The 26,358-nt window shown below is 40.9% G+C and overlaps 1 protein-coding gene across 1 annotated transcript; it reads right to left on the minus strand.

Moving 5' to 3' along the window:
• Window positions 1-2,450: 2,450 nt before the first annotated feature.
• On the minus strand, window positions 2,451-26,358 carry LOC143328053 (receptor-type tyrosine-protein phosphatase epsilon-like). Its single transcript, XM_076742962.1, has 21 exons — window positions 26,050-26,358; window positions 19,975-20,228; window positions 13,524-13,595; window positions 12,637-12,733; window positions 12,115-12,188; window positions 11,541-11,677; window positions 11,277-11,367; window positions 11,079-11,155; window positions 10,965-11,001; window positions 10,757-10,854; window positions 10,017-10,136; window positions 8,814-8,977; window positions 8,011-8,146; window positions 7,664-7,813; window positions 7,108-7,201; window positions 6,670-6,746; window positions 6,397-6,531; window positions 6,042-6,167; window positions 5,711-5,862; window positions 4,587-4,722; window positions 2,451-4,457 (listed from the first exon to the last, which is right to left on the minus strand). The coding sequence occupies exons 3-21, from the start codon at window positions 13,588-13,590 to the stop codon at window positions 4,383-4,385; spliced, it is 2,043 nt and encodes a 680-aa protein (XP_076599077.1). The 5' UTR covers window positions 13,591-13,595; window positions 19,975-20,228; window positions 26,050-26,358; the 3' UTR covers window positions 2,451-4,382.

Here is a 26,358-nt window from a genome sequence, read left to right on the forward strand (position 1 = left end):
AAAGTATAAATCAATTCTAGGAAGACTCACAGTGACTTTCAGAGGAAAATGCCCTGGACAACGTTTTCAGCGTCGTCAAAGAATGTAAACCAGAATATAGTGCCTAACAAAAAATTCTGAAGTCTTTCCTCATCAAAGGAAATGACTGTGTTATGCAAATTACCACCATGAATATTAAACCAACGATGTGAAGTATCACAAATGAGCAAGCATTGTTCTGGAAGTGCAATGGAATGTGGTTTAATTTCTCTTTAATTCTATGTGCTTTTATAATGTTCACCTTTTCCCAGTTGTGCCAGCGGGTTTGGGTTCATTGGTGTGCATTACAACCGCGCTCTAACAATGCAGGGCCTCCACGGTGTCAGCACAGTTCATGAATCCTGGCCCCTTATGCACCAGGCGATTAGTATGGTGCTCTGTCTGTGGGGCTTTGCCAGAAAATGAGTTCTCTTTAAAACATATGCCCCCTGCTGATTCTTTTCCTTTCCTGATATGAAATTCCAATTTTTATAATGAACACCAATTTCCCGTATATGAAGAGCAGGGGGGGAAAAAAAAGTTTTGCACTTTTTCTGTTTTGGATGACGGCAGTTATCCTAAATCAGCGGGAAGGTGTTGTGGACACCACAAGCAGAAAATAGCTGGATGAGCGTCCTTCAGTTTGGGGGCTAATCAACATTCAGGTACGAGCACAAAAAATCAGCTGGTGTAATTTTCCACATCACGTATGCACATGGCTGGTGTGGCAGAAAATGGAATTACCAAAACTGTAACAAATTCAATTAAGTCATTGATTTCTAATAAATTGGCTTAATCACCAGCTGTTGTCATGCTAAGATTGTTGTGTCACAAGTTTGTCATGCTTGTCGGTCGTGGCGGCTTTACAAAGACAATTTAATCCATTTTAAGGCTTTAAAAGAGCATTTTATGGATAAGTAGCATCATTTCGCTTCGAATGGCTGGATCCGCAAGGTGAGATGACACTCTCTGACTGTCTGATTGAACAAAAGATTTGATCGTTCATCAGATTTCAAAACCTTTATTACAATTTGAAAAGGATTGAAATGTTACAGACATACATGTAATTGACATCTGTGCCATAAATGTGATGACTTGTTGAAGTCCTGCGCTCAGGCGATCCATCACTGGCGCCGATGATGATGTAAATACAGTCTCTATTTCTCTTTTTCTCATTCTTCTTCTGCTTGTTTTTAGCTCTTCAGTTAATAGGGAACCTTTTCTTTCGGTCAAAATGACTGGAGTCATCATTAATCTGAAGGGATTGAAATTAAATCTCAGTTGATCTGCTGTTTAAATATTTAATCTAGGACATATTTTAATTTTCATTTATAGATATGGAACCAAACAAAGTCTAAGCAAATTAGTGTTACATCTGCATCTGCCAACATTCAAAAAGATAAAACGAGGCATTCACACATTCAATCATGCAAAAAGGGAAAAATAAAACCAGTCATTGAGCAGTTTGTATATTGTCATTGCTGCTTTGGAACACAGTGGCACACAGTGGTGTAGTGTACATTAATATTGTACAATTGAAGTAGACATTGGTGATAAATTATGTATAATAAGCACTTACTACATTGTATGGTCTAAGTCTCTCTTGGGTTTGGGCACTCGCCTCTTCAGGAAGAGAAACCACTCCTCCTGTACCCATCATCTAAGTACAATAAAACAGAGATTTTAGACAATGAAACCAACGTTGATAGAATATTTGCAGCATTGTGAAAGAAGAGAAAAGGAAGTCATGCTTAACCGACATTAAATCTCATCAAGACGCCACCTTTCCTGAAATGTAGACAAATCCACATTTAAAAAAAAAAAAACTCACCCTGATGGTTGCCTCCAGCTCTCCCACACTTCTCTTTCCACCTGGTAGCCATCCATAGGACCAGTGCTGGGACAGGGTGACCTGCACCACCAACGCCAACAACAACACCTGCACCATCACTCTGCTGCTTCCTTCCATTAGAGCTAAAGACAAACCCAAATTTGCAATAAAAACAATAATGTCACAGTCTTCTCTCTCACGGCCCCACAGCTCACAGATCAGGGGGTATAAAGCATTGTCCAACATTAGTAAACAGCATTTTAGGCAGTAATTAATAAGAGGAATCTAATTTAATGAACATTGAGCAAACTTCATTGCGCACTGACTCACCTCTGTATTTGCCTCGTTAGCATGTGGTGCATTAGCCAGAGGGGGATTTTATAGGTGTTGTAGAAGGCTGCTGTCAGGATTATAATCCCCTCTCTGCAGGTGTGACACATTTACTGACTAATGGGACACAAAATACTACTAATGGAGCTGGCTAAGTGCTCGGCTATGCTGACATCACTGTGAGGGTTCAAACAGCATTAAATATATATCAAAAGCGTCTTTATGTTTGTACTGAATGCATCTGTGCAGAGGTAGACAAACAGACAACATTAAGATGAAATCCGACATTTCTCTCCATCTATAATTTATTGGAATCAGCTTTTAGCAAACAAATAGCAGTTCAATTCCATACAGATTCAAAAGGCAGAAACATCATTGAAACAAGATGCTTGTGCATGTATGTTAACATCAGCTGCAAGGCCTCGCTGTCGTTACCCCGATTTCTTGTTCTTTCAGCATGACAGCACATTAAAATGAAGTCAACAATGCAGGAAACCTTAGTGATGATTAATGACCACAACAGGAATGTATGTACACTAAATAAACAACATGATCTGTGTGTCTTGTATAAACCTATCTTATGACATTATAATAATGGAAGTACAAACACAGTAGAAAGTTCTTTACCCAAACATAAGACTTCCAAGCTTACCGTTCTACAAAGAAGTAAGCAGAAGCCTTGCAAAAATATATGCTTTTGAGTTTGCAGCAATGTTGGGGTTTCCTTGGTTAAATATGAAACTAAAGCCTAACTGGCGTCGTCAAAATATGTCAAAATGCTTGTGCATGCATATTTTATATTTTGGCTGAGCACTGGTTCTTGATATGGATGCTTTTCACTGTCCCAGACATTTTTCATCTCAGTTCCTGAAGATGAACAAGGTTCAGCTGCACCTCTGATCAACTCTTTCATTAAAACAAAACATTTCTGCAGTGTTTCTCTTCTTGTCTTTTACACACTCATTTTAACAGCAATTATGGTACATTTGCTATCCTTAAAATATTCTGAGAAGTGTTTGTACAAACAATGAAGTAATGATCCATACAGGGACCACCATTCAAAAACAATACACTTTTTAAAATGTGTGTCTATCCTATTAAATTAAACATAAACATCTGGCTTATTTGTACTAAAAATTTGTCACTTAGTGACAAGTTTTCATGATTAGAACCGTCTTTCTAATCATTATGGCACTGCTTTATGCACATATGCAAGAGTAAAGTTGGCTTGTTAATGTGTATAAAAATGTTTTTTTTAAGCAGGATGTGATACTTGCCTGCAAAACATTTGTAAGAATGATACGTTTGGATTCATGTAATAACACATTATTTTCTGCCTGTTCCAATGTGGGCTAATTGCATTTTGCAGCGTCAATGCCAACCCACTAAGTAATATTGCCACAGGCAACAAAAGAAAGTTGGTGAAGTTGAATAAAATTGCAACAGGCAGCAGCTGTTAAGTTATTCACAGACAGAAGTGAGGTAATTTGCAGCGTCTTACAGAGTGAAATGTGTCTTATGTGTCTAATGTGTTTTATGCTTTTGTTTGAGCTAGAAAGTAGATCGATAAATATTATTCAGACAGGACATCGTTTTAGCAAAAGCATTAATCAGCTTACCCTACTTATCAAACAGACGATTTATTCTCCTTGTAGCAATCAAACATGTTGAGTGGGCAGCGTAAAATACAAGACTACTGGAAAGCAAAGGCATTGTGGTCAGTAACAAATAAAGCGGAAATAAAAGAGAATGCATGTACTCAATGAGACGTTAGTGATGCACTTCAGGTAGTGAGCAATACATACTGCAATATATGTATATGTATATACATTATTTATATAGGTAAAGTTGGAATACAGTTTTGGAATATTTCCTCTTACAATTTATTAACCCTCACATTGTTGGACTCAAGCAACGTAAATCTCATATATTTTTTTTACATATTGAAAAATCCAGCCAACCCATTGAGTAAACCACCATCATTTCTATATTTTACACTGGGATACTTAAAGATCAAGCATTCCTGAAAGAGGCAGACTCTCCTTGAGCACAGATGCTTTCAATTATATTACAGTGTGTTACATTTTTTTTCCAATCTGTAATCAAGTGCAAAATGTAAAAAGAGCTCGCTGTAGAAAATAACATTCAGAAAAAATGCATTAGTTAATTTGCCAGAAATATTGAGAACAGTATCTGACAGGCATTATTTAAAATTGGCGTAGTCGGAGAAGATGTCAACAAAATCCTGAACCACTCTGTAGCAGAAGTCGTATTGCTCCTGGAAGGGGAAGCAAAGGGAAAAGTATTACTACGCATGTATGTGCAGAAAAGGTTCCAAACAACACAAACGTGAATAAGCTGACAGTTTTTGCACAGCGGGTTTGATACTATCTCGTTTTCCACCTACCACAGTCTGAACCATGTGTGGTCTCTGCATGCGTAAACTCTTGACTGTCTGAAAAACATCCAGGAGGCCTTCAGCTTTCACCCTCTCCAGAATGTTACTGAGGGCGATGAAGGTACCGGTACGACCTGCACCAGCACTGAAACACAAAGGACAGAATTATCAGCAACCACATCACACAATGCAAACACCAGACTGCATTTGAAAATGGTGGGATTCTGCATAAAACTGCAGTTGTGGCTCAGAAGCAGATGTAGAAAGTTTAAAATTCTGCCCATTTCTTTACAACAACGCTGCAATGGAAGTGTTGTAATCTTAGCAGCACATCCTTTTTCCATTTAATGGAAAAAGTTTGCAAGAAAAAAGGTGACCTTTGTGTAATAGTGCTAATAATCATCCTCACTTAAAGAGAGGCTAATCCAAACGCTAACACTAATCAGTTAGGAAGCTCAGTGTTTGACTGAGTCAATGTTTACAATGATGGCGGGTTGGAGAGAGGAAGACAGAGAGGCTGAGACGGGGAGCGAGTGCGAGAGTGATGTGCGATTCGGAAGAGAAGTGTAGAGAGACGTTGGGGATTGCAACGGGTTAGCCCCATTTCCCAGGGGCAGAGAAAAAGCTTTAAAAAGCCCTTCTTAGACAAGTGGTGATGAAGGAATAGAAGAGAGTGATGACACCATTTCCTGTCGTTAGCTCATCTTATCAGATTAATCATAGTGGGAGTCTGAGGAGATTTCACTTTGAGAGGTTTTAATTGACTGTGAATCAGTGGATTGGATCAATCCCACAGGGGCATGCTGCTTTAGAATCACTTCACCTGAAGCTAGGTTCTGATCAAAGCTTTCACAGCTAAGTCTTTATAAGGGATCACATAAGTGGTTTAGGCACAGAACACCAGGTCTACGGAGGCAAAATGTAGAATTTATTGTAACAGACATAAGAAAAATGTATCCGTAAAATTGAAATTGCTTTAAATATCACTCTGAGAGATTCAGGTGATCGGGTAATAAAAGCGCAGTGAAAATGAAAGGGGTTGTATTAAAAGCATGAGTGGACAGAAACACCGCTGAATGTAATTCTCGAGGATGCACATCATGCTGCAGGATAGTCAAGCCCAAATTCCTCACCTGCAGTGCACAATTATGGGACGGTTTCCAGACTGCTGCTGCTGCCTCTGCACAGCGGCAATAATGTCAATCATCCCTCTTCCCTCGGCTGGTATTCCGATCTCAGGCCATCCGTGGAAGTGGAAGTGTCGGACGTGTTGTGACTGCTTTTCCTGGTGAGATGGAGCGCTTACTCTGTTATTCTCATGCAGCTAAAAATGGGAGATTTCATGACATTTCCAGAACTTTCAATGGCGTAATCCGCCGTAAAGACAGCGTTAACAAAACAGGGAGGCAAATATATTCATTTAAAATTGTACAGGTTTTAACTGGTATAGAAAACATTACGCACTGGTCTGTAGGTGAGCACCATGTCTTTGAGAGTGAAGGTTTCACACAGCGAATCTCCAGTCAGCTCAACAGTATAATCTCCAAATGTTACACTGCCCTCTGATGGCCAATACTGGAAACACTTTTCCTGGTTGGAAAGGTCAGATGGAAATACAATTAGGCTGCATTTGACTGATTTATATCCTTTTTTGCTTTTATATTTTCAGTGTGCACCACAAAAACAATATAAAACCATTAAATACATACACAGACTGTCAGGAAAAAAATAAGACAATGACATAACGGAATAAAAAAGACGGTTTAAATGTGCAACTCCACTTTCCAGTCTGTACTTTTGCAAGAGCACCATACTGTACCTGCTCCCTCTCTTTGAGTTCGGTGAGCATAACGATTGAATGACACCTCCACTCCCACACCATCCTCCAGAAGTCCTCCGCTGTGTGAGACAGGGGGCCCTGGGTTGCGATAAAATAGTCCTTCTGCCTGTAGCCCTGGAGGGCAGATCATCCGGTAAACAACACTTGAGAGTGCAGCAAACATAATATTTTGCATTGTTTGTAAAGGAAACAATGAGCTTTATATATACTTGTATGGGAAATCCATACAGCGGGTCATGAGGGAGTGCTTACATCAATAAAGGAGGCATTGATGTAGTCGGTGAACTCCTGTCCTCTTTTCACTGAGAGCATTACTCGGTTGAAATCATCTGTGAAAGAAAAAAGGAAAAATGAAACTTTCCGCAAGTGGTTCCTAATAAAATAAAAGTTTGAAGAGGCTGATGGAAGGAAAAACAGCTAAGTAAAACTTTAGCTGTGTTATTGAGGCCAAACACGCCAGAGCCGATATCAATTTTCACTGTAAAAGTTGTACCCAGGCTTTCCTTTCCCACTCCACTCCCGACTTTAAATTAAGATACAAGATTTAAATGTCACTGATCACACAGGCATGCGCTGATTATCCAGATATCTGTGTACGGCTATCTATAAAATCACCAGCAGTGTGATACTTTGATGTTACTTGGATGTGATGTATTATGAAGCTGTTGGGAGTATCAGAGTAGTCCGTACATGGAATGATCTGAAGCACACGGTTCTTCTTCATGTTGGCAGGAAGGTTTCCAGTTCTCATGTTCTCCTTCATTATGCGAACGTTGGTCAGCTTCTGATGGGAGAAAAAAAAGTTTGTTTTCCTCCGCCCAGGGTGGTGCAATGCTTATAAAAGGTGGGGGTTTTTAAAGCTGGTGATGCTGAGATGGACGTTTTGTTTTTGTTAAATGCAGCTAGTTAAAATCAGAAGTTGGATAAAAAACATCTCTTATTAGTAGAGAAGAAGAAGTAGAAGAAGAGGAAGAAGAGGCAACAGGGAATAATTCCATTCAGTGTGTTGGGAACTGAGAGGGAGCAAAAATGAGAAATTTTCAACAAGCTACAGTAAATTCTGTGTGGCAGATGGTGGTGCCTTATAAAGTTTTAGTTGATTCAAAGCATTGTTATTTATGTTACTACTGCCAGGAGTGGCACCCTGGGCAAGTTTTCCATGAAAATATACCGATGCAGGGCACAGGGTGATGGGGACGATTCATTACTGACTGAAATGTTTAAGAGTGAGCTTCTTTCTTCCTACCCTGAACTCCTCCTCCAGGCCCAGCCTGTCGTGGGGAGCCCTGGTGTTGTGAAGCCTCTGCAGATGGCCCTCCAGAGAGCACACATCTAGCTCTGTGTCTCCATACAGATAGTACTCCAACAGCGCTTGGTAGATGAAGGAGTACTGCATCTGAGGAGGAAGACAGAGGAAGTGAAGGAGACGAAGAGGCAGAAGTAGCTGCTTTAGTTTGCCAAACTATTTCCTACTATTTTCGCATCACAGGCACGGCTGTTTTCCACGTCCTCGGCTTGTTTGTGCCGCGACAAGAGCGAGCGAGTTGAGCTGTCAGTCCGAGGTACAACAGGTCGGAAAGGGTCAACACTTACATCTGTCTGGATGAGTTGACAGCGCTGTTCTCGTATTCTGCTCACAAAGCCAAAGACATCCACCCTCTGTTCCATGTGCATCATGTCGATCATGCTGTCAATGACAATGAACGTCCCAGTCCTCCCCACCCCGGCGCTGTGGAAAAGAGGAAGGCACAAGGTCTCGTCTTTAACAAACAGCCGAGTGTAGCTATGAAACAAAATGCGTCAAATAAGAGCCCCGCACGACGTTGTATCTGTATAGTACAAATTCAACCACAGCAACACAAGAATGCGATAGAAGAACATCAGTTTTTTCTCCCATAACACAGAATAAGCATTGCTATACTAATCCCGCTATTCTTAACATAGACGTCAATTGTGGACATCCCCAAACATGTGTAAAAGTGCTTCACCTCTGAAGCCCAAACACACTCCTAATAGATTTACAAGGGTCATTTCAGCAGACGGCACCTCTGGGAGCACAGAGCTGGGATTCCACAGCGGGGTGTTGAAGCCTCTTCAATGGGCCCCATTGAAGTACAGCAGGCCCTCTCCCTGAGCACCTGTCGCAGCAGTTGCTACAATCGGCTGCAGATTTCTTTGGCGAGGTTCTACACTCGTCGGCCAGACAGGCATATGCACATACCATAATTCACTGAGGCTTTTACTTACAATGAAATACACCTCTAACAGGACATCTTTGTGCTCTTGACATAGGCACGTGTTTTCTCCTTCTCAATAATGAATTGGATCACTCTGACTCTATGTCTGTGGCTTCTCTTAGATGCCCTCTTCTGGCCTTCTTTATATGACACGTTTACCTGCAGTGCACAACAATGGGTCCAGCGTAGGACGGATTGACAGCCTTGACCTTCTTGAGGAATTTCAGCATGCCGATGGGTGAGAATGGCACCCCGAAGTCTGGCCAGCTGGTGAAGTGGAGCTGGGTGACCAGCCGGGGAGCTCGGGGACCATCGCTGCCCTGCTGTGAAGCAAAGACACACAAAGTTTATACCTGTGCCCAAATTATGTTCGCTGTGAAGACACAAATCAGTGAACTAAAAACCTGCAGGAAAAGTAACCTAAAATTAACCGAACAATTTGTATTTTTTTTTCGCCACTTTGCGACAGAATCTAATTATTAAACATGTGTACTGACTTTCCTTTGCCTCGCTCTCATATCTTATGAATGCACTCTCAAGAGGACGTAATTTCATTCTCTTGAACACTCGGCTGCTCTGCGTTCAGAGAGCCGAATGTGAACAGTCAGCTTGTGCTGCAGCGCTGGAGCACAGTCACAGTTTTCAGAGTCAGAGAGGATATCTGCACCTCTCTGGCTTCAAATGGAGAGGGAACAAAGTGAATTTTGCAATCTGAAGGCTTCGCAGTACACTGAGCTTGGTAGTCAAAAGCACAGGAAAAGAAATACAGGTACTGTATGAACTTCTAAAGACCAGTTTTGAAGATTTGTGCAGTATTTATTGCATGTTGAATATACCCACACATTGATAATTTGACTGTGTTTATTACACATATCCTTTAATATTCTTTAATGTGTTTTCATTTATTTATTATATTTTGTATCCTCTAACATTTTACTGAAATGTTTCAATTTCCCCATGGGGAACATTACTTTTTTACACCATCTCAATGCAGCTTTGTCTCATCTTTAATTTTTAATAAGCATCCAGCTATTATGCTTATAGATTTTCATAGCAATTAAGAACTATATTAAGAACTGTTATTACTACTACAACCACTATTATTTTCAGAACATGTGTATGACTAAATAAGCATTTATCTCAATGTTAGGTCATTTTTGGATAAATGTGGTCAGTGCTCCTACTGTGCAGTATAATTTAAATTTAATTATAATGAATGTGCAGTGAGGTAAGTCAAACTCCGTGCTGTGCCAAAGGGGACGCTGTTGTGTGTTTAAAAGTGATAAAGACTTGATAATTAGCTTAAAAAAATGCATTAATGTCATTACTATTCTGATATGTACATCCATATTTTTTACTTACATATTGAACACAAAATTTCCTTATGGTGTAGTCCACCAGGACAGTGAAGTCTTCCATTGCCACCCTGACATTCCCGTACATCCAGCAGCCTTTTTCTGGCCAATACTGGAAACATTTGTCCTGGTAATAGAATCACGACAATAAGGAGGTTATTCTCTTTGAACTAGAGGACAAATTTAGGTATCTAAAGAACACATATCATTGCAACTCAAATATCAAACGGTTGTAGAGCAGCATCTATTGTGTGTATCGTATGTGTGCGGGTGGGAACGTGTATTTGACGTTGTGTATTTCACAATCCAATTCAAAGGCAATCACGGGGACTTTGTGCGACTCAGTCAGTCAATAAGATCTTCACCGTGACGTTTCAACTCATTAACTAGATTCTCAGACTAATTATCATGAAGCCTCTCAGGATCTTATCAACAATTATTCCGTCATTGATCCCCAATGCCTCTATTCTGCCCTATCAAACCTGCTGTTGAGCTCTCAATTGATCATCCCTTTGAGGCGAAATTTAATGCGATGCTAAGTAATCTGCTGGGTGACACGTAGTATAGATTCTAAGTTGGGAAAGGGGTCAAATAAATTATGCCCATGACTTTGGGTCATGAGAATACAAAAGGGTTTCACTAATGGCGCACTGGAGGCATATAGATTGTATAGGTTCACGTGATAACGCGCCCTGCCTGGTAGTGTTAGAAGAACGCAGTGCAGAGGGAGACGACTCTTAGACAAACCTCCTTCCTTTCTTTGAGATTCGTCAGCATTACTATGGTTGCTGTTTTCTGTTCCCAAATCATTCGCCAGAAGTCGGCCACTGTCTCAAGCTTTGGGCCTGAAGCAAAATCAAGAAAAGTATAAAAAACATGCCACAAATGGTCAAAAACTCAACTGCTTGCATGTGCAAAACCTCTTCAAATACTAATGTGTGTAATGTAGCTTTACCTTGAGCTGCAATGAATTTGTTCTTCTCTTTAAAACCCTGTGTGGAGAAAACACAGCATTAACCATAATTTGCCAATCAGCTGCATTAAAAGCTGATTTATAAGGAGAACTCACTTCGATGTAAGATGCATTTATGTAGTCTGAACATAGATGTCCATCAAGATGACTTAACACCACTCTTGAATGATCATCTGTGGAAGAGAGAAAGAAAAAAGGCCAACTGCCTGCATCAACTTTCCTCACAATTTAGTGATCAATAAAACTAAAGGTTACATTAATATTGTCTGCTGCAGACTATAGATCCTCACTCACATGGTAAAATGTTGGGATATCTGTTTTTCTCTCTGTTGTGCTCTCTGCTCGCCTCCTCAAAGGACCCGTGGTGGTAGTAACACGGCAGCGACTATAAAGAAAGAAGCCAATCCTCATGAGATAAAAATAAAGCCACGGACACGCAGCCTACTAGCATAACATTTTATTACTGTCTTCTGCACCGCGTCTATGCATGTAGGACAAAGATCTTTAGTCAGATTCGGGCGGCGCTGCACAGTCCACGCGACACAAACTCAAGCTTACATTGAACTCTTCTCTGAAGAGCTTGCCGTCGTCCGCAGAGCGTATCCGGTATTCCTCCTCCAGCGAGTCCAGAGGGATGGGAAAGTACCTCTTGGATGGCGAGGGAGATCTGGGGAGGAGGACCACTGTCTGCTCTCCTGTGTTTAAAGGAATATATGGCAGTCAGGCCGCTAACGTTTCCCTATAGAGAGCATTACAAACTCTCATAGCACCTGCAAAAACAAGCCTGATGGCCATTAAGATTTCCTGCTTTTGTGGGTACATGACAGAAATGATTTCTTGAGTCATAAACATGCCGCTGCTGCTGCTGCACAGAACTGTCTTAACTCAGAATTTGGCCTTTCCCTTTATTTATTTATTTTTTACTTGAAGTCAAAGTTTATATGGTCCCTACGTGCTAGGAAAGCTAAGAGCCTTCTAAGACCTTTCCAGCTACACTGGACTTCAGATCGTGAAACTTTCCTAGTCTATAAAGACCATAAAGCCACAATTAAAATAAAAAAGAAATAAAAAGTAAAAGGCTGAATTATATTTTCATGTACTGGTGGTTATATTGAGTACAGCACAACAGTACCTTGTTCCTCCAAGAAGCCATTTGGGATCTTTTTATCCACCGAGGTAACTAGAGCTTTCCTGTGGTTTTTGAACCTACAGTAATGACAGAGAGAGAAGCAGAGAAAGCAAATGCATCAGAGAAGATAAAGGGCAGATATCTGTATTGAAGAATGTGCCCCTGATTTCTCCAGGAGAGAGCTGTTAAGCACATAAGGTGGGCAAACAACAAATACCAAAACCACTATCAACCATCTCAGAGAGGCAAAGCTGTTCCTCCTCATGCCGTCGTCAGCTTGGCCGGCGGATGAGTGCCTGCGGCCTGACCTGACCTAGCTGTTTTTGTTTGCTGTCTTACTTGAGGTGCAGCTGTTTACCCATAAGCCACTGCTCACCGCCTGTTTCCAAACCACCCCCACCCTGATGCCCTGACCTGACCCTCTCACGCTCACACACATGCTCAAAGGGAAAGAGGGAGAAAAGAGGACGCGGTCAAAGACATGCAAACAGAGTAAATTGTGAATGTGTGTGCAGGCTTTTTCACCTTAGACAGTAGATGGTCAGCAGGACGACGATGATGAGAAGCAGGGATATGACCAGTGTTGAGGGCAGCACGTGCGCACCCTGATGGGTGGGATTTTCTGGATAAAGAACACACAGACAGATTCAGACAAATTGATACATGACATTTAAAGCAATACTTTGACATGTTGGGAAATATCATTATAGTCTTGGTTTTCTTGCCATCTGTCCATTAAATATGCAGCTCGAGCCAGGAGCTGGTTAGCTTAGTTGCACACAAAGGCTGGAAACAGGAAGAAACAGCTAGCTTGGCTCTGTCCAAAAGGTAGAAAATCTGCCTACCAGCACTTTCAGAGCTCATTAATTAACACATTATATCTTGTTTGGTTCATCTGCACAACAAACAAGATATGCTGTGTTAATTAGTGAGATTTAGATGTGCTTGTAGGCAAATTGTTTTTTTTTTTTAACTGAGCCAGGCTAGCTGCTTCCAATCTTTCTGCTAAGCTAAGCTAAAGCTACAATCGGCAGATATGACAGTAGTATCAATTGACTTTTTGCAAGAAAGCAAAAAAATGACATTTTCTAAAATGTCTACCTATTTTTTATAAAGACAACAAACTGACTTAATATCATCAGTTGCACAGCAGTATCTGTCTAAAGACTGCTAATAAATATCAATTACAATTAGCCATTGTATCATAAAGTACCAGTCATACCAGGTCAAGTAAGGCTATAGCAGCAAAATCCCAGTGTATTAAAGTGAGTAAGGGTGTGATTTAATTCTATTAGATTCAACTTTTCATCTTGGTACAGATGAAAAAAAATATCTATTTAATTTATAAATAGTTACACAGTCTCCCTTTAACATCTGATGCTTGCTATGGGCAGTATAATTGCATAAATTACCTGCAGTTTGGTTCTCATGAGATGAATTATTCACAGCAATAGAGATCCCAATCAGAAACAACACCATTGTCACTGTGGATAAAAACAACACAGTCACTTAAAATAGAGAAACAGACGGAACCCTGTAATTGTTCACAACGTCCACTAGAAGGCGCCAAATCAAAAGGAAACGCATCTGCAGCTTGGAGAAGCACAGCGAGGACTGAAAGGAGAGCTCAGCTTTGATGAGGCTTGAGAGCCATGTCTGTCTCTCTGCTGAGCAGTTAAAGTCCTTATGGGAAATCTGCTTGCAGTCTTGTCCTGTCAGGCGGACTTGAAAGAGCAGTAGCATATCAAAAACCTGATATTCAGACATCAAACGAGAGAGGAGGCTTTAACCCACAGGTGACAGTAACCATATCCCCCTGTGGACCCTGTGGATTTGACAGTGGAGTTGAGCTCAGCGTAGTATTTGTTAGAAGCCATTTCATTTTGCTGTGTTGTCTTTGATGTGCAGCGCTGTGCAGCCTGGCAAGGCATCATGCACAGTGACAGTAAGACACGCACACTGCTCCTCAATGTAGTGGCTGTTTTAAAATGCAGTAAAATGGCCAAAACTATGATTTCAGGGCAACAGAAATATTGATAAACAGGCTTAAAGTGCTGTGTGAAAATTAGCATATGTATATAGGTTATATTGTTGGCTTTATGAAGTGGGCCAGATGGTGTTGTTTTCCTTGTACTGCAGCTTATCCCTTTTTCCTCCCTCCATCACTCTGCCTCTCTCTTTCCATCCCTCTGCAGTGAACCATCATTTTATTCTAAATTCTCACTGTTCCCTTTTACGTTATTGCTGGAAGCTATTAGTGATTTATTTGGGGCAGAGCTCCGTGAGTGTCTCTCTGAAAGGAAAGGGATACGCCAAGTTCCTTGCAACTACACCAGAATTAAATCGATTCTGACACATTATCCTTGTGTCTTATTATCTCAAAAATGTAGCAGCCAATTTCTCCAAACTCACATCCATTTCCTCTTTTCTTCCCCCCGTCCTGCAAATAAGAGGGTAAGAAATCACAGAATAAATTGGGCAAACGGGGCAAATCTGCCTAAATGGCTTTGATGGAATAAATGAGAGAAGCAAGAAACGAGTGTCCTAATTTATCCTCTGTTCCAAGTCCCCTTCTCGTTATAGAGGCCACAAGACTGGATGGAATAATTCATTGTGTCAATTTAGTTCTTCTAGAAATGGGTCATCTAGGGGCCTAATTTGTGATCTTTGAGAGAATTTCATGCACATAGCGCTAGGGGGTTTCATATAACTATATCTCCCAAAGCTTTTTAGAAAACGGAGCAACATAATAACGCTCTAACAATGTGCTCAAAACTAAATTTATGTCAAAACTTATAAAGTATCATTGGACAACAAATTAGGGGCTCTGTGTTTTGCACATTATACAGTCTCTCTCTCTGCAGTACACCAACACCCACATGCACATTTGCACACATGCACATTTGCAGACTTTGTAATCAGGGTGGCACCAGCTGAACACCTTTTATTTAATTAATTCAATGTTCTCACTCCAGTCTGGTGTCTGTTTTTCACACTAATAATATTTGGACAAACAAATAAAATCTCCCAGAATCATAAATGTGTGCAAAATTCACAACACACATCGACACGATACACACATACACCTCCTTTTCACACTTCACATGTATGCATGCCTGCACATACGTCCCACAGCCAAAGGCTATGTGTTGCATATGTGCCACACTCTGTTGGAGGAGCCAATTCTCTCTCCAGTGTTAACAAGCTGGCAGTGTCGGCACCTGTTCCCCACTGTACCCCACTGGGCAAGTCACATTCACTCACTCAGAACCGTCCTACAGCTCTATGCTGCAAGGCATGCTGGGTCACTGCACAGGCCACAGCATATCTGTCATCTCCTGGCAGCTCCAGTATATAAAGCACACAGCCAGGAAATGAAAGAACAACAGAAGTGAAATGTCAAAATATGTCAAATATATTATCACTTCAAGTGATGAAAAAATGCTATCTCTGGTGTAGATTGAATGTTTTCCTGTGAAGCTGAAGAGAAACAGAGAAGGTGGTAAAAAGAAAAATAGAATTAGAATTGAGATGTATCTCTTGGTACAGTCGGTATTGCAGTGTGGCCATCTGACCAACAGAGGGAATTGATAACACAACTTGTTCTGCTCAGTAGAGGAAGCAAAAGTCGATACCTTAGTGCATTGTACTGTAACCGTTACAGTGTGGCCACTATTAGTTTATTTACAGGGGATGAATGCACTTGTTGTAAGCTGCTTTATATTCTGCGGAGGCGCCATCTAAATAAGTGTAAGGTCATTTTTCAAAAGTGATAAACATAAAATAAAAAATACTGACCAAAGCATTTAATAAGAGGTCTTCAGTGTCATCCTACAAGGCATCAAAAATCCTGTATTATAGACATAATCTTTATATATTCAGTTCCTTGGGGTTGTTTTCAGTAAAAGTAACTGACAGAACATGACTGACCCTCATTTAAACATTGATTTCTGTAATGATTTTGATCTAATATCTCATTAATTTAAAAAAAATATCTACATTAATCCTCATGAAACTTGTCATGCCTCATTGTGGCACAAAATCATTATGGCTCATCTTTCTTACTATACACTATTTATACATCTTAATTAGCATATGACATCATCTGACCCTCATATGAAAGAGGATTTGTTGGAGAGACACATTTTAAACAAGGAAAGAAATGCTTTGCTATAATTGGCCTTGCCATCCCCACCAACTAATGCATCATTCAGTCCAGATCCCTGCTTTTTCTGTCTGTTTAATGATACTAACAACAATGTGATGACTTCAACCTCCAGCACCTGCTCGGCATAAATGTTCCCAGGGAATGAAATTATACTGCATCACTTGAGCTGGGAGTGCAGAAGCAAATCATCCCATCCATGCATGATGCAATGGTAGCATTCAGAATGCATCACATACTAGTTCAACCTTGAGGGTAATTTTAATATTTTGTGCACGAATATGCATTATTCAACACTGATCTGCTTTGCTTTCGTGCTTGTGAACATAGGCGGGATGAAAATAGCACACTGATGTGCATTAAATGTTCGATAGGTATAGAAACTTGAAAAATCCTTAGCGCAACAAAAAGCAGGAATATATACTGTACATGTCTCAAATCCCAAGACTCAGAGCACCCTGAAATGAATCTGTTCTGCTTCGCTTCAACGTCTCCCTCACCTTGGCTCTCACATAAAAACCAGAAAACTGACTTGAACAAAACAGACATCAGAAATAGAAACACCAACCACAGAAATCTCTCTTTTCTTTGTGCCAGACCTGCAGCCTGTTCACTCATCTTTATCATTAATTCAGAGCAAACTGTGCAAGAGAAGGTGATGTATTATCCATTTCCAACCAGACACATAAAAGGTGACTAACTCACGTAAGAGGTGTTCCAATGAAACCCGGGTTTTTAACCTTGTTAGCACATCCATATGGTGCTTTTTATATGTTACAACACATAAAATGAGCAAAATCAGCAGTCAACACCATGTCTGAGCCCTTAAACCTCAGAACTGCAGTGGACCCATGACAGCCTCAGTCCAACACAAATGTTATTTTTCTCATGTTTTATCCATTGGCTGTGTCTAAACAAATCTGGACATGTATGGCTGAATTACTCATGTATTAGCACTTGTCCTTGTGTAGCGTACAGTAGCTCATCAGAACAGAAAAGGTTTGTGTGTTTGGTGAGCAGGTACGCTCGAGCTGCAGGCGAATGGCAGAGGGGTGGGTGGAGACAGAGGTGGGACTACTTAGATCCGCGTATACTAAATGAAGGCAAAGGTGTAGGAAAAAAAATATCTGAGTTGATTCATGACAACTCACACTTCACTTCCTTATTTGACTGCTGAGGCTCATCATGTGAGGACAGGGTTCACACAGTGCACATTGAAACTGTTAAAGTATATGTATATGTGCCGTCACAGTGCACTGGTTTGATTCAAGACAATAAACTGCAGCCCTGTATTTGTGTTCAATCTATTTCAGCTTCACAGCCAGGAACATCAGTGAGTAGTTTGCTCAGCGATCTTTCCTTAAATCTTTATCCTAAAAGCATATGGACAAAACATGGAAAACACAATGATGAAGTGTTTATACCTTCACAGCGCCTGTGACAGGCCAGCTGGTAATTATTATCGCAGTCTTATTAAAAAAAAAGGAGTCTGCAAATTAAAATCTGCAAATTAGAGAGAAACATATCTCAAAAACTGAAAACACTGCTGATTATGCATGTTTTAAATTAGCACTTGGCACTGTTTAAATGGCACCAGCATTCATCCACTTTGCTGTTATTATGCTGTTAATTTAAAAATCAAAATCAGATCCTGCTTAGGGTTATGGGTGCATGTAGTCTTAGCATGCAATGGGCAGGAGGCTGGGTGCATTCTGGACATCTCTCCAGTCTATATTGTGCAGTTCTAAGTTAATAAAGGGCCTGTATAAAACCACATGTAGCTACAAGCAAAGCCAACAGTTGATTGCTATGTCATCATATCCTGATTAATGAATATGGTTTGAAATGTGGGTAGAATAATCTTCTGTACACTTCCATTTGTTGCACAGTTTAGCATGATGCTAAGCAGAGTGCAATAAAACAAGGCTCTACTGCACCTCAGCATAGCAGTGATTTGAGCTAAAAGCTAACATCAGCATGCTAACATGCTCACAACAACGTTAACATGGTGATGTTTAGCAGGTATAATGTTTACCGTGTTACATTTTTAATTTAGTATCTTAGCATGCTAACATTTGCTATACTTTATTTATGTTACTTATGTCATCATATGCTAATATCTTATCCAGTGATAAACACAGACACACACACATACATATAAAGGGCCTATATATATTACTGAGCAACAACCCAAGGGCACCATATCTTTGGTATTGGTATCTTTTTTATCTATTGTTAATTGTATTTTGTATCTTTTTTTATTGTCTATTTTGTTCTACTTGCTCTGTTTTTCTACTCCTCCCTTTATTCTTCTTATCTTTTTTAGCACTAAGGTACAGCTGAGATTGATAGGGATGAATTGAATTATAAAGTACTGCACGAATTAAAATTTGGCCTGATTATAGAGCGAGATAAAAACCAAAGTTACTATAATTCATCCTGAGGGAGACATAAATGTGTTTAACAAAATTAATGGCAACCCATCCAGTAACTGTGAAGACCTTTTGTCCAAACGCCAAACATTAACCTCACGGTGGCACATATTAAGAAATTTCACAGCAATCCATTTAATATTGACATATTTCTGTCTGGACCCTACGTTCTATGTTGATTAATTGGCATTCACCAAAACAAACCATTGATTTGAAAAATGGATGATTTCTGAATTATTCATAATCCATGAATGGCACTGTGTCGAGGATACTCATTCACATTTGCCAGATATAAAGCCTACTGACATATGTCTCTGTCAGGAACAATAGGAATACTGTTAAAAATAGCATTTAGCATTTGTACTGCAGGATAAGGATTTGCTTTACAACAAAGGTGAAGAATGCTGTGTTTATGGGGGTATCTCAAACAATAACAAAATACATCAAACAGATAGCTGCATCCAATCATGTCTCAGCTTCTTCAGAGATCAATACAGCCTCAAAGACAGATCCACATTTTGGGCTTGGCACAGAATAGATGGCATGTCTTGTACACAGAGAGATAAAAGTTGTTCTTTTTTTCTTTCTTTTTTTTTTTTTTTTGTTTCCAGGGAGAGGCAGAACAAAGACAAAGCAAAAACCAGAAACAGCCACCACTTCCATCGTCAAGTGCCAAGGAATAGGATGGAACGAGAGCACAAACGCATTTCAGTAAAGTGTGGCAGCAGAGAGGAGAGGAAAGATGAGAGAGGAGATGAGATGAGAAGAGAGGGGAGAGGAGTGAAGCTGGAGGAGATAAATGTCTAGATTCTGGGTTCAGAGATAACAGCCATAATGGTAGACATCCTTAGTACACAGAGGCAGTAGAAAGGATGAAGCTGCATGGTCTGGTAACTCATGCTGTATCTTCAAATGCACTTTGCTGTATTTCATACATGAAGGAGGCAACAAGGCAGCCTTTCAAAACACATCTGGCGTACACTTTCCAAAACATCACAGTGCAACACCTCCACTCAAAAAGACACCCAACACTGCCATCGCATCTTTATTTCATCTCCTCAATCCGGTTCCTCTGATCTCTGTCTGCTGCACAGTTAAGGTCAAAAGAATCAATCTCGAGAAATGATCTGAAATCCAATTAGTCTCATTTAGAAAGGAGGCACTGTAATTATTGGATTATTTCCCATTTAATGGATTACATTTCGATTGATTGCCTGAAACAGAGTTGACCTGGTTTGTGGTCAGAGGGATTAATTAAAAACTTACACTTGCAAGCAAGGCCAGCGTGATCTGGTATCAGTTGACCCGTCAGTCCATAGCCGCCACGTGATGCCGGTTCCTTTCTTGGTTGGACTTATCTGGATTTCCTATCCTCAGTCCCTCTCCTACTCACATCCTCTCTGAGATATCGATAACAGCACTGGATGAAGACCTGACTGGGGCTGGTGGTGGCGCCTGAGGTCGTTTTGAGGTGTGTCAGAGCTTCAGATTGGGATCAAGGCACAGGGGATGATGGGAATCTGGAAAGTTAAGCAAAAGAAAATCAGTAGAAATGTATAGAAGTTCAACCAAACCCAAAAGCTATTCAACACATGATATTGCTAAGCAGAGGCATATTTTCTATGACTCACTGTTTGAGGCTGACTCAAAGAAAAAAAAAAAAACATGAAATGTATGAATACACAACAAAAGAGCAGGGGAATGAGTGGGAGTCTGCATCTGTGATCAACTGGGCGAGTGCGTGTGGATGTGCAACCATTTGCGGAGTACATGCTCGCTGTTCGTGTACTGTTAAGTGCTCTCCTCTGCGACAACCTCTGTTGCAACTTACACAAGCCAATGTTGCAGAGCAAAAACATTAACGAGCTACTCATCTCCAACCATGCAAAACTAATTATCCCCAAATAAGTCTTTCCAGAGAGTGTTTGTGGCGCACACGAGGAGTTTACACACACTGACGCTCGCTGAGTGGTGTTCACAATCAGTGTTGCCCAATTAAAGTTACCACTACACAGGGCCCAGATCTGTCCGTGGACATGTCTGTACAAGGAAAGCACTGAAGTATGTTGGAATTAATCCTTCACTATTTACACAAAGGCTTTACTGTGATGATATTCTATCGTGCTGCTGGAGAAAGAAAGCATGCCCTCTTTTGCCCTTCACTCCTACTCTCAGAGAGTCCCACTGCCCACAGGTGTGAGGCACAAAGCCATATTGTTAACACTTGGCCGCCGTGACACAGCCGAGCAGAGAGCAGCAGAGAAGAGGTGAATTAGTCACCAGGCCCAGCTGGACGAGCCCGCTCAGTCTGAGGAAACTTAATGAACAAGGTATGGAAAACACCGCTTTTCCGTATCATGAGAGCCGTGCTCAACTTTTCCAAACGCTGAGAAAGTCTTTGGCATTTGAGCACAAACACGTTTGCCATTAAAAGCACCCCATTCACCTAGAGAACTGTAAACGTCGTCAAAAGATCCTTCATAAATGAGGCTTTAAAAATGTGCTCCGATGGTTTAGTATTACACTTCCACGAAGTTTGTGAAGAGACGATTTCGGCATGGCTCGAGGTGGAAAAATCGAATCAACATTTTGGAAAAAGCATACATCTAGAGTTAATATTTTTGCAATAACCATTGCTGAGTTTTACTGTAATCAGCTCATAAATTCACCCACCCACCTCAATGCTGGACTTTTAACGCTGGTGCCTATCCTTCAATAGGCTTGTTGTATAGACCTTCATTAATGTTTAGCGAAGCTGTGATTGGTATCATTTTAAAGGACATATTCTCAACTTTCACTGAAGTCCTGTTGTCCAGTCTGAGAGAGACAGAGCACAGCAGAGCCTTTCAAACTCAATGGCATATATTTTTCCACAGTCTCCTTAAGTTTTGGTGTTTTCACACTGTGAGAACTAATAACATCACAGGCACGAAATTCCAAACATAATCACTCGACCCATAGTTCACCCATACTATCCAATTATCTTAAATTAGGAGAGAAAATCTCCAAAATAAGTGAAACTACAAACAACTCGACAAAACGTTTTAGGCAGTGTGTTTACTGCTCCACATTTACATCAGATTCTCATTCAGATCGCACCAGAAAGGGCCAAACAGATGCAGCACAGAACAAGTTATGCTGACTTTTAGTCCTTAGTATAGCTGAAAATCCAGAAACTCTACATCGTACATCAACCATGATGTAACTCCTTTACAGAAACTCCCTGCCCGGCTAACACCCATGTCTTTCAAACTCCACGCCCAAGCAAAGATTCCTCAAGTGATGTCATTTTCTCAGACCTGACACAGCTCCTCCTGAACCACAGAAAACATAATACAACTGTTTTCACGGGCTGTGCAGCACCCCCTGAACAAGAGCTCCTTTAAGCTAACATGTGTCCAGCATGGTAACAAGTGACTCTACGGTGCATTTATTCTACATGTGCAACTGACGAATACACCAATGATACAAGGTCAAGCTAAAAACATACCATGAATGTATGTCACAGCACAGCTCCTGCGACCTTTGACCGGGCCTTCAAACATTAATCTTGTTACTGAATCTGTCACTCAAAGATGAATCAGAGTAGAAATGGTATTTTTCTCCGGATATGAGCACATTTCAGCCCCTAGGTAGAACTCCGTGCTAGCTGTTATACAGCAGCTTTAAGACAAAAGGATATTAAATGATAGATAAAATAGTTAACGTGCCACTAGGCTAGGCTTTTTTCAATGGTAACAGTGTATATTATTATTATTAATGTTGGAAAGCCTGAACTAAATGATAATAGGTATAAAAATGGATAAAATATACTATAAGTTATTCATACTGTAGTTTAACTGCCTAAAAGTCTTTTGGGAGACATTTATGGAGCCAACTTCATCTTTTCACACAGAGTATTGTTCAGCTTTCAGCCCTGCGCATTTAGACCAGAGAAGGAGACATGCTCACGGCATACAATTACTGCAGGCACAAGGACTTCCTTTCTGTGCCTCTCTGCCCATTGACTAAGAAGGGAAACATGCAGGCCATTAAAGTTTTATGGGAGTGCAGTCATCACCCAGCACTCTGAGGTTCAATCATTAATTCATACCCAAACAGACAACACTGAGTACTGTAGCTAAGCACGGCTACAAAGCAAAGTTATTTCTTTTGATTACATAGTTTAGAATTAAATGTCATTGTTGTTGTCTTTCTTCAATACTCAGTTTTTTTTTCTTTTTGGAAAATATTTCAATCCCATGCCTAAATCTGATTGGTGCTATTCACACACCCCTCATATTAAGTCAGCTCGATGAATCTGAAGCTATTCATGCTATTCACACTGGTGCCTTCCTGACACATAAATCCAATATTGATGGCTCCTGCCCCAGAGGCACACGTGGTTTCCTGAGTTGATGAATCCACGGGTTCATATATAATGGGCTCTACTACTGTAAGTCTTCAGAGAGCACAGATGCATGCAGTGAGCTTCATTCATGATGCTCAATGTGCAGAGCTAGACTGTATTTTGTCAAGTCAGCTTGGAGAGTACCTGTATGTTTGCTAATTCAATTCCATCTGCGTGTTCACCTGCTAAGAAACAAGAAAAAATGCTGCTTATTATAGAATGAATGGGATAAAAACATAATAATGCTGACAAGGTGAAGCAATTGCATGTTGTACAAAATATATCAAAAGACATTTCTGACTGTTCATGCAAAGTTCTGCCACTTTGAGACTTCATATTACCTCCAACTCACACAAATCCTGAACCTTAACTGACTGGTCTACTGAGCATGTTAGAGCCTGAGCCTCAAACACCCATGCTTTGAAGTAAGTGGTTATTGCCGAGGGAAATAGCTGAGAAACATTATTTTCATGCCTGCGTACAAGAGGACGAGTGGATTTATCTCCAGCCTCGAGTTTGAGGACTCTGAAAACGACACTTCTGGGGCACAGATAGGTGAAACCAGGGACAAGAGACAATAATGATTGCAATTACAGCTTCCCCACTAGCTCCTGCAGCTCAGCTAAGGGTAACAAGTTTGCTCCTTTTGCTCGAGTCCAGTATGAGTGGGTTAGGGACTGCGAATCAAGCAAACAGTGATACAGCAGTTCAATCCACACTGCTGTTCTGATTAATATGGCCATGCTCAGATCTGCTTGTCTCATTCACCTTGAGTGTGTTTCCTCTTTGTGTTCAAGTGCAGCAGTTCTCATTAAAATGAGCTTTCTTCCAGACAGAATGACAACACAAGCACTTCCTTTTTCTTACAGCAAGTTACACCACAAGTCGCGCTTTGTTTATGAAACACTGACTCCGCATGGCAAGCAGCTAAGCCTCAAATAGGCTGTGTGTGTGTGTGTGTGTGTGTGTGTTAATGAAAGATGATAAACAAGAGCCAGAGTAGAGTCAGAGGTCAAATGCAAGCAAGAAACTTTCTAAATTGGGTTGTGATGGTGCACTGCATGGCTTGTGAATAAAATGTATGGATGGAGAGGCTGAAGATTATAACAGAGCATTCCTGGCCTACATCCAGCTGCATATATAAGGAACAGTCATTTTCATCCAGCACACTGTGTCATAATCAAGACTGCAGAGGACAATCCAATCAAAAACAGCTGCAGCGTTTCATGAGGTTATGAGGTGTCTCGCTGCTCGTTTCAACAGCCAGCTCACACTGGTCAGTTCACACATGCACACACGCTTATTAATATAAGAGGGCAACAGTAAGAAAAGTCAGTTTAAATCAAACTTAATACGTTTAAATTAACCTCTGATTAGCCCACAAGACTTAATGTGCCAGCCACAACAAAAACAACGTAGTTATGATATTAAATGTTAAACATATAAATCAAATTCAAGTGTTCTCTGCTTGTTTAGAAATTAAGATGAGAAGCCATTATCAGACTTTCTCCGTCCTTCTTTCAGCCCACCAATGTCACACCTGGTGGAGAGGCACAGAGGTAGGTTTTATGACCGTCGTCCATCTACGGCAACCTCTGAATTATCCCTCAAGCAGATGGACGTCACTTTAAAGCAAGAGAAGTGGATCCTGCTGGCTCACCAATGACTCATGTCTTTCTACACAGGCTGTTGTCATATCAGTGTCCTGCATTCATGTGTCAAAGTTTACATGAACTGTCCCATCCGTTCCTGTGTAACCCTCACAGCACAAGTTTGAAACAGGACGGCGTGGATGCGTTTAACATGTGACTCACTCTCACCTTAGGATATTAAACAGCACATCATCAAGAAATTAATCTTTATATTACCATGAGTCTAACTATAGCTCGTGTATTCCCAGGGTGAAGAAGATGTGGGCTACGCAGCCTGATATTCAGACCACAGACGAGGAATCTGAGGTAACTCTAAAATTAACATCAGCTTTTACTGGGCCATTTAATCAGGGATGGAACTGGAGGTTAAGATATTGTGAATGAGGTTATGGTGAATGAGGGACGTTTATAATTCATGTATGAACACATGGCATTCCCATCAGTTTCCCATGCTGCAATAATTGCACATCATCTCATTGTCACATTATCATCATACTAAGATCAGGCTGCACAAACCAATTAAAAGCTATGATAAGGAACTAGCTTTCCATATTCCTGCCTATTCCTTTCATGTTCACTTGTTCCACATTTGCTATTAGTGCCTGCTAATGCGAGAAACCGAGGAAATGCGTGTTTTGAAACTGTTTTATTTGAAAATATGCATCAAAATACAATGAAGCGACCCGTTGGGAATATAAAACAGCCCATACTGTGGAGGCTACAGCATCCAGGATGGTTGGTGAGTATGCAGCACACAGGCCTGTCTGATATATGAGGAGCTACTACGTGTAGTCGCCCCCCTTGCTTTTTCTGTCTAGACCGGTGATACCGGTGATAATGCGCCCCTTCCCCATTAAATCCAGGGAAATTTAACAAGAATCACTCTAGAATGAATGCACAAACAATATTTGGTAAAAGAGAAAATAACCACATGGAGCATCCTGGTGGTCGCAGGGCGGGTGGATTTGCTCCACTAACCCATATTTACTACAGTCCATGTTGTTTGTGTTCAGGAATGGCAGACTTCATAGAAATATGCACCATGTCCAGTGTCCGTGCCCTGCAATCGTTTTCCATCCCCTGATGAGCGTTCTCTGCTTTTAGCGGAACGCACTGTGGTCTAATTAGAAGACGCATGGAGCGTTATGCATCACAGCTGCACTGAGTGGTAGCAAGAAAAAAAAAATGAGGCTGGGTGTACAACCGACAGAAAAGACTTGGTGTTTACGCATAAATACGCGGATGGAGCGATTTCCCGGTTGGTTTTCGGCGCTGTGGGGTTTTTTTTTTTCGTCTTACCGTGGTAATCTGCGGTGACCTCGCCTCACACGGCGCAGCGGATGATGATGATGATGATGATGATGTCGGCTTGTGCCTTTTCCTGCGCGGACCCGACGCCTGCCTTCGCCGTTATGTCCTTTGCAGAATAACGCAAGACACACCAAGTTGTCGAAACATCTGACCCAAGCCGAAGGATGCGTTCATGTTCCCCTGGTGATCATGTTTCCTGCAGATCTCTCTGAGGATGCGCTTTCCCCCTGCCTGCCTGCCTGCCTGAGTCGAGCGGTGTTATGGCAGCCAGAGTGGAGACTGGAGACCCTCCCCCGG

The sequence above is a fragment of the Chaetodon auriga genome, chromosome 11 (assembly GCF_051107435.1).
Source record: "Chaetodon auriga isolate fChaAug3 chromosome 11, fChaAug3.hap1, whole genome shotgun sequence".
NCBI lineage: Eukaryota > Metazoa > Chordata > Actinopteri > Chaetodontiformes > Chaetodontidae > Chaetodon > Chaetodon auriga.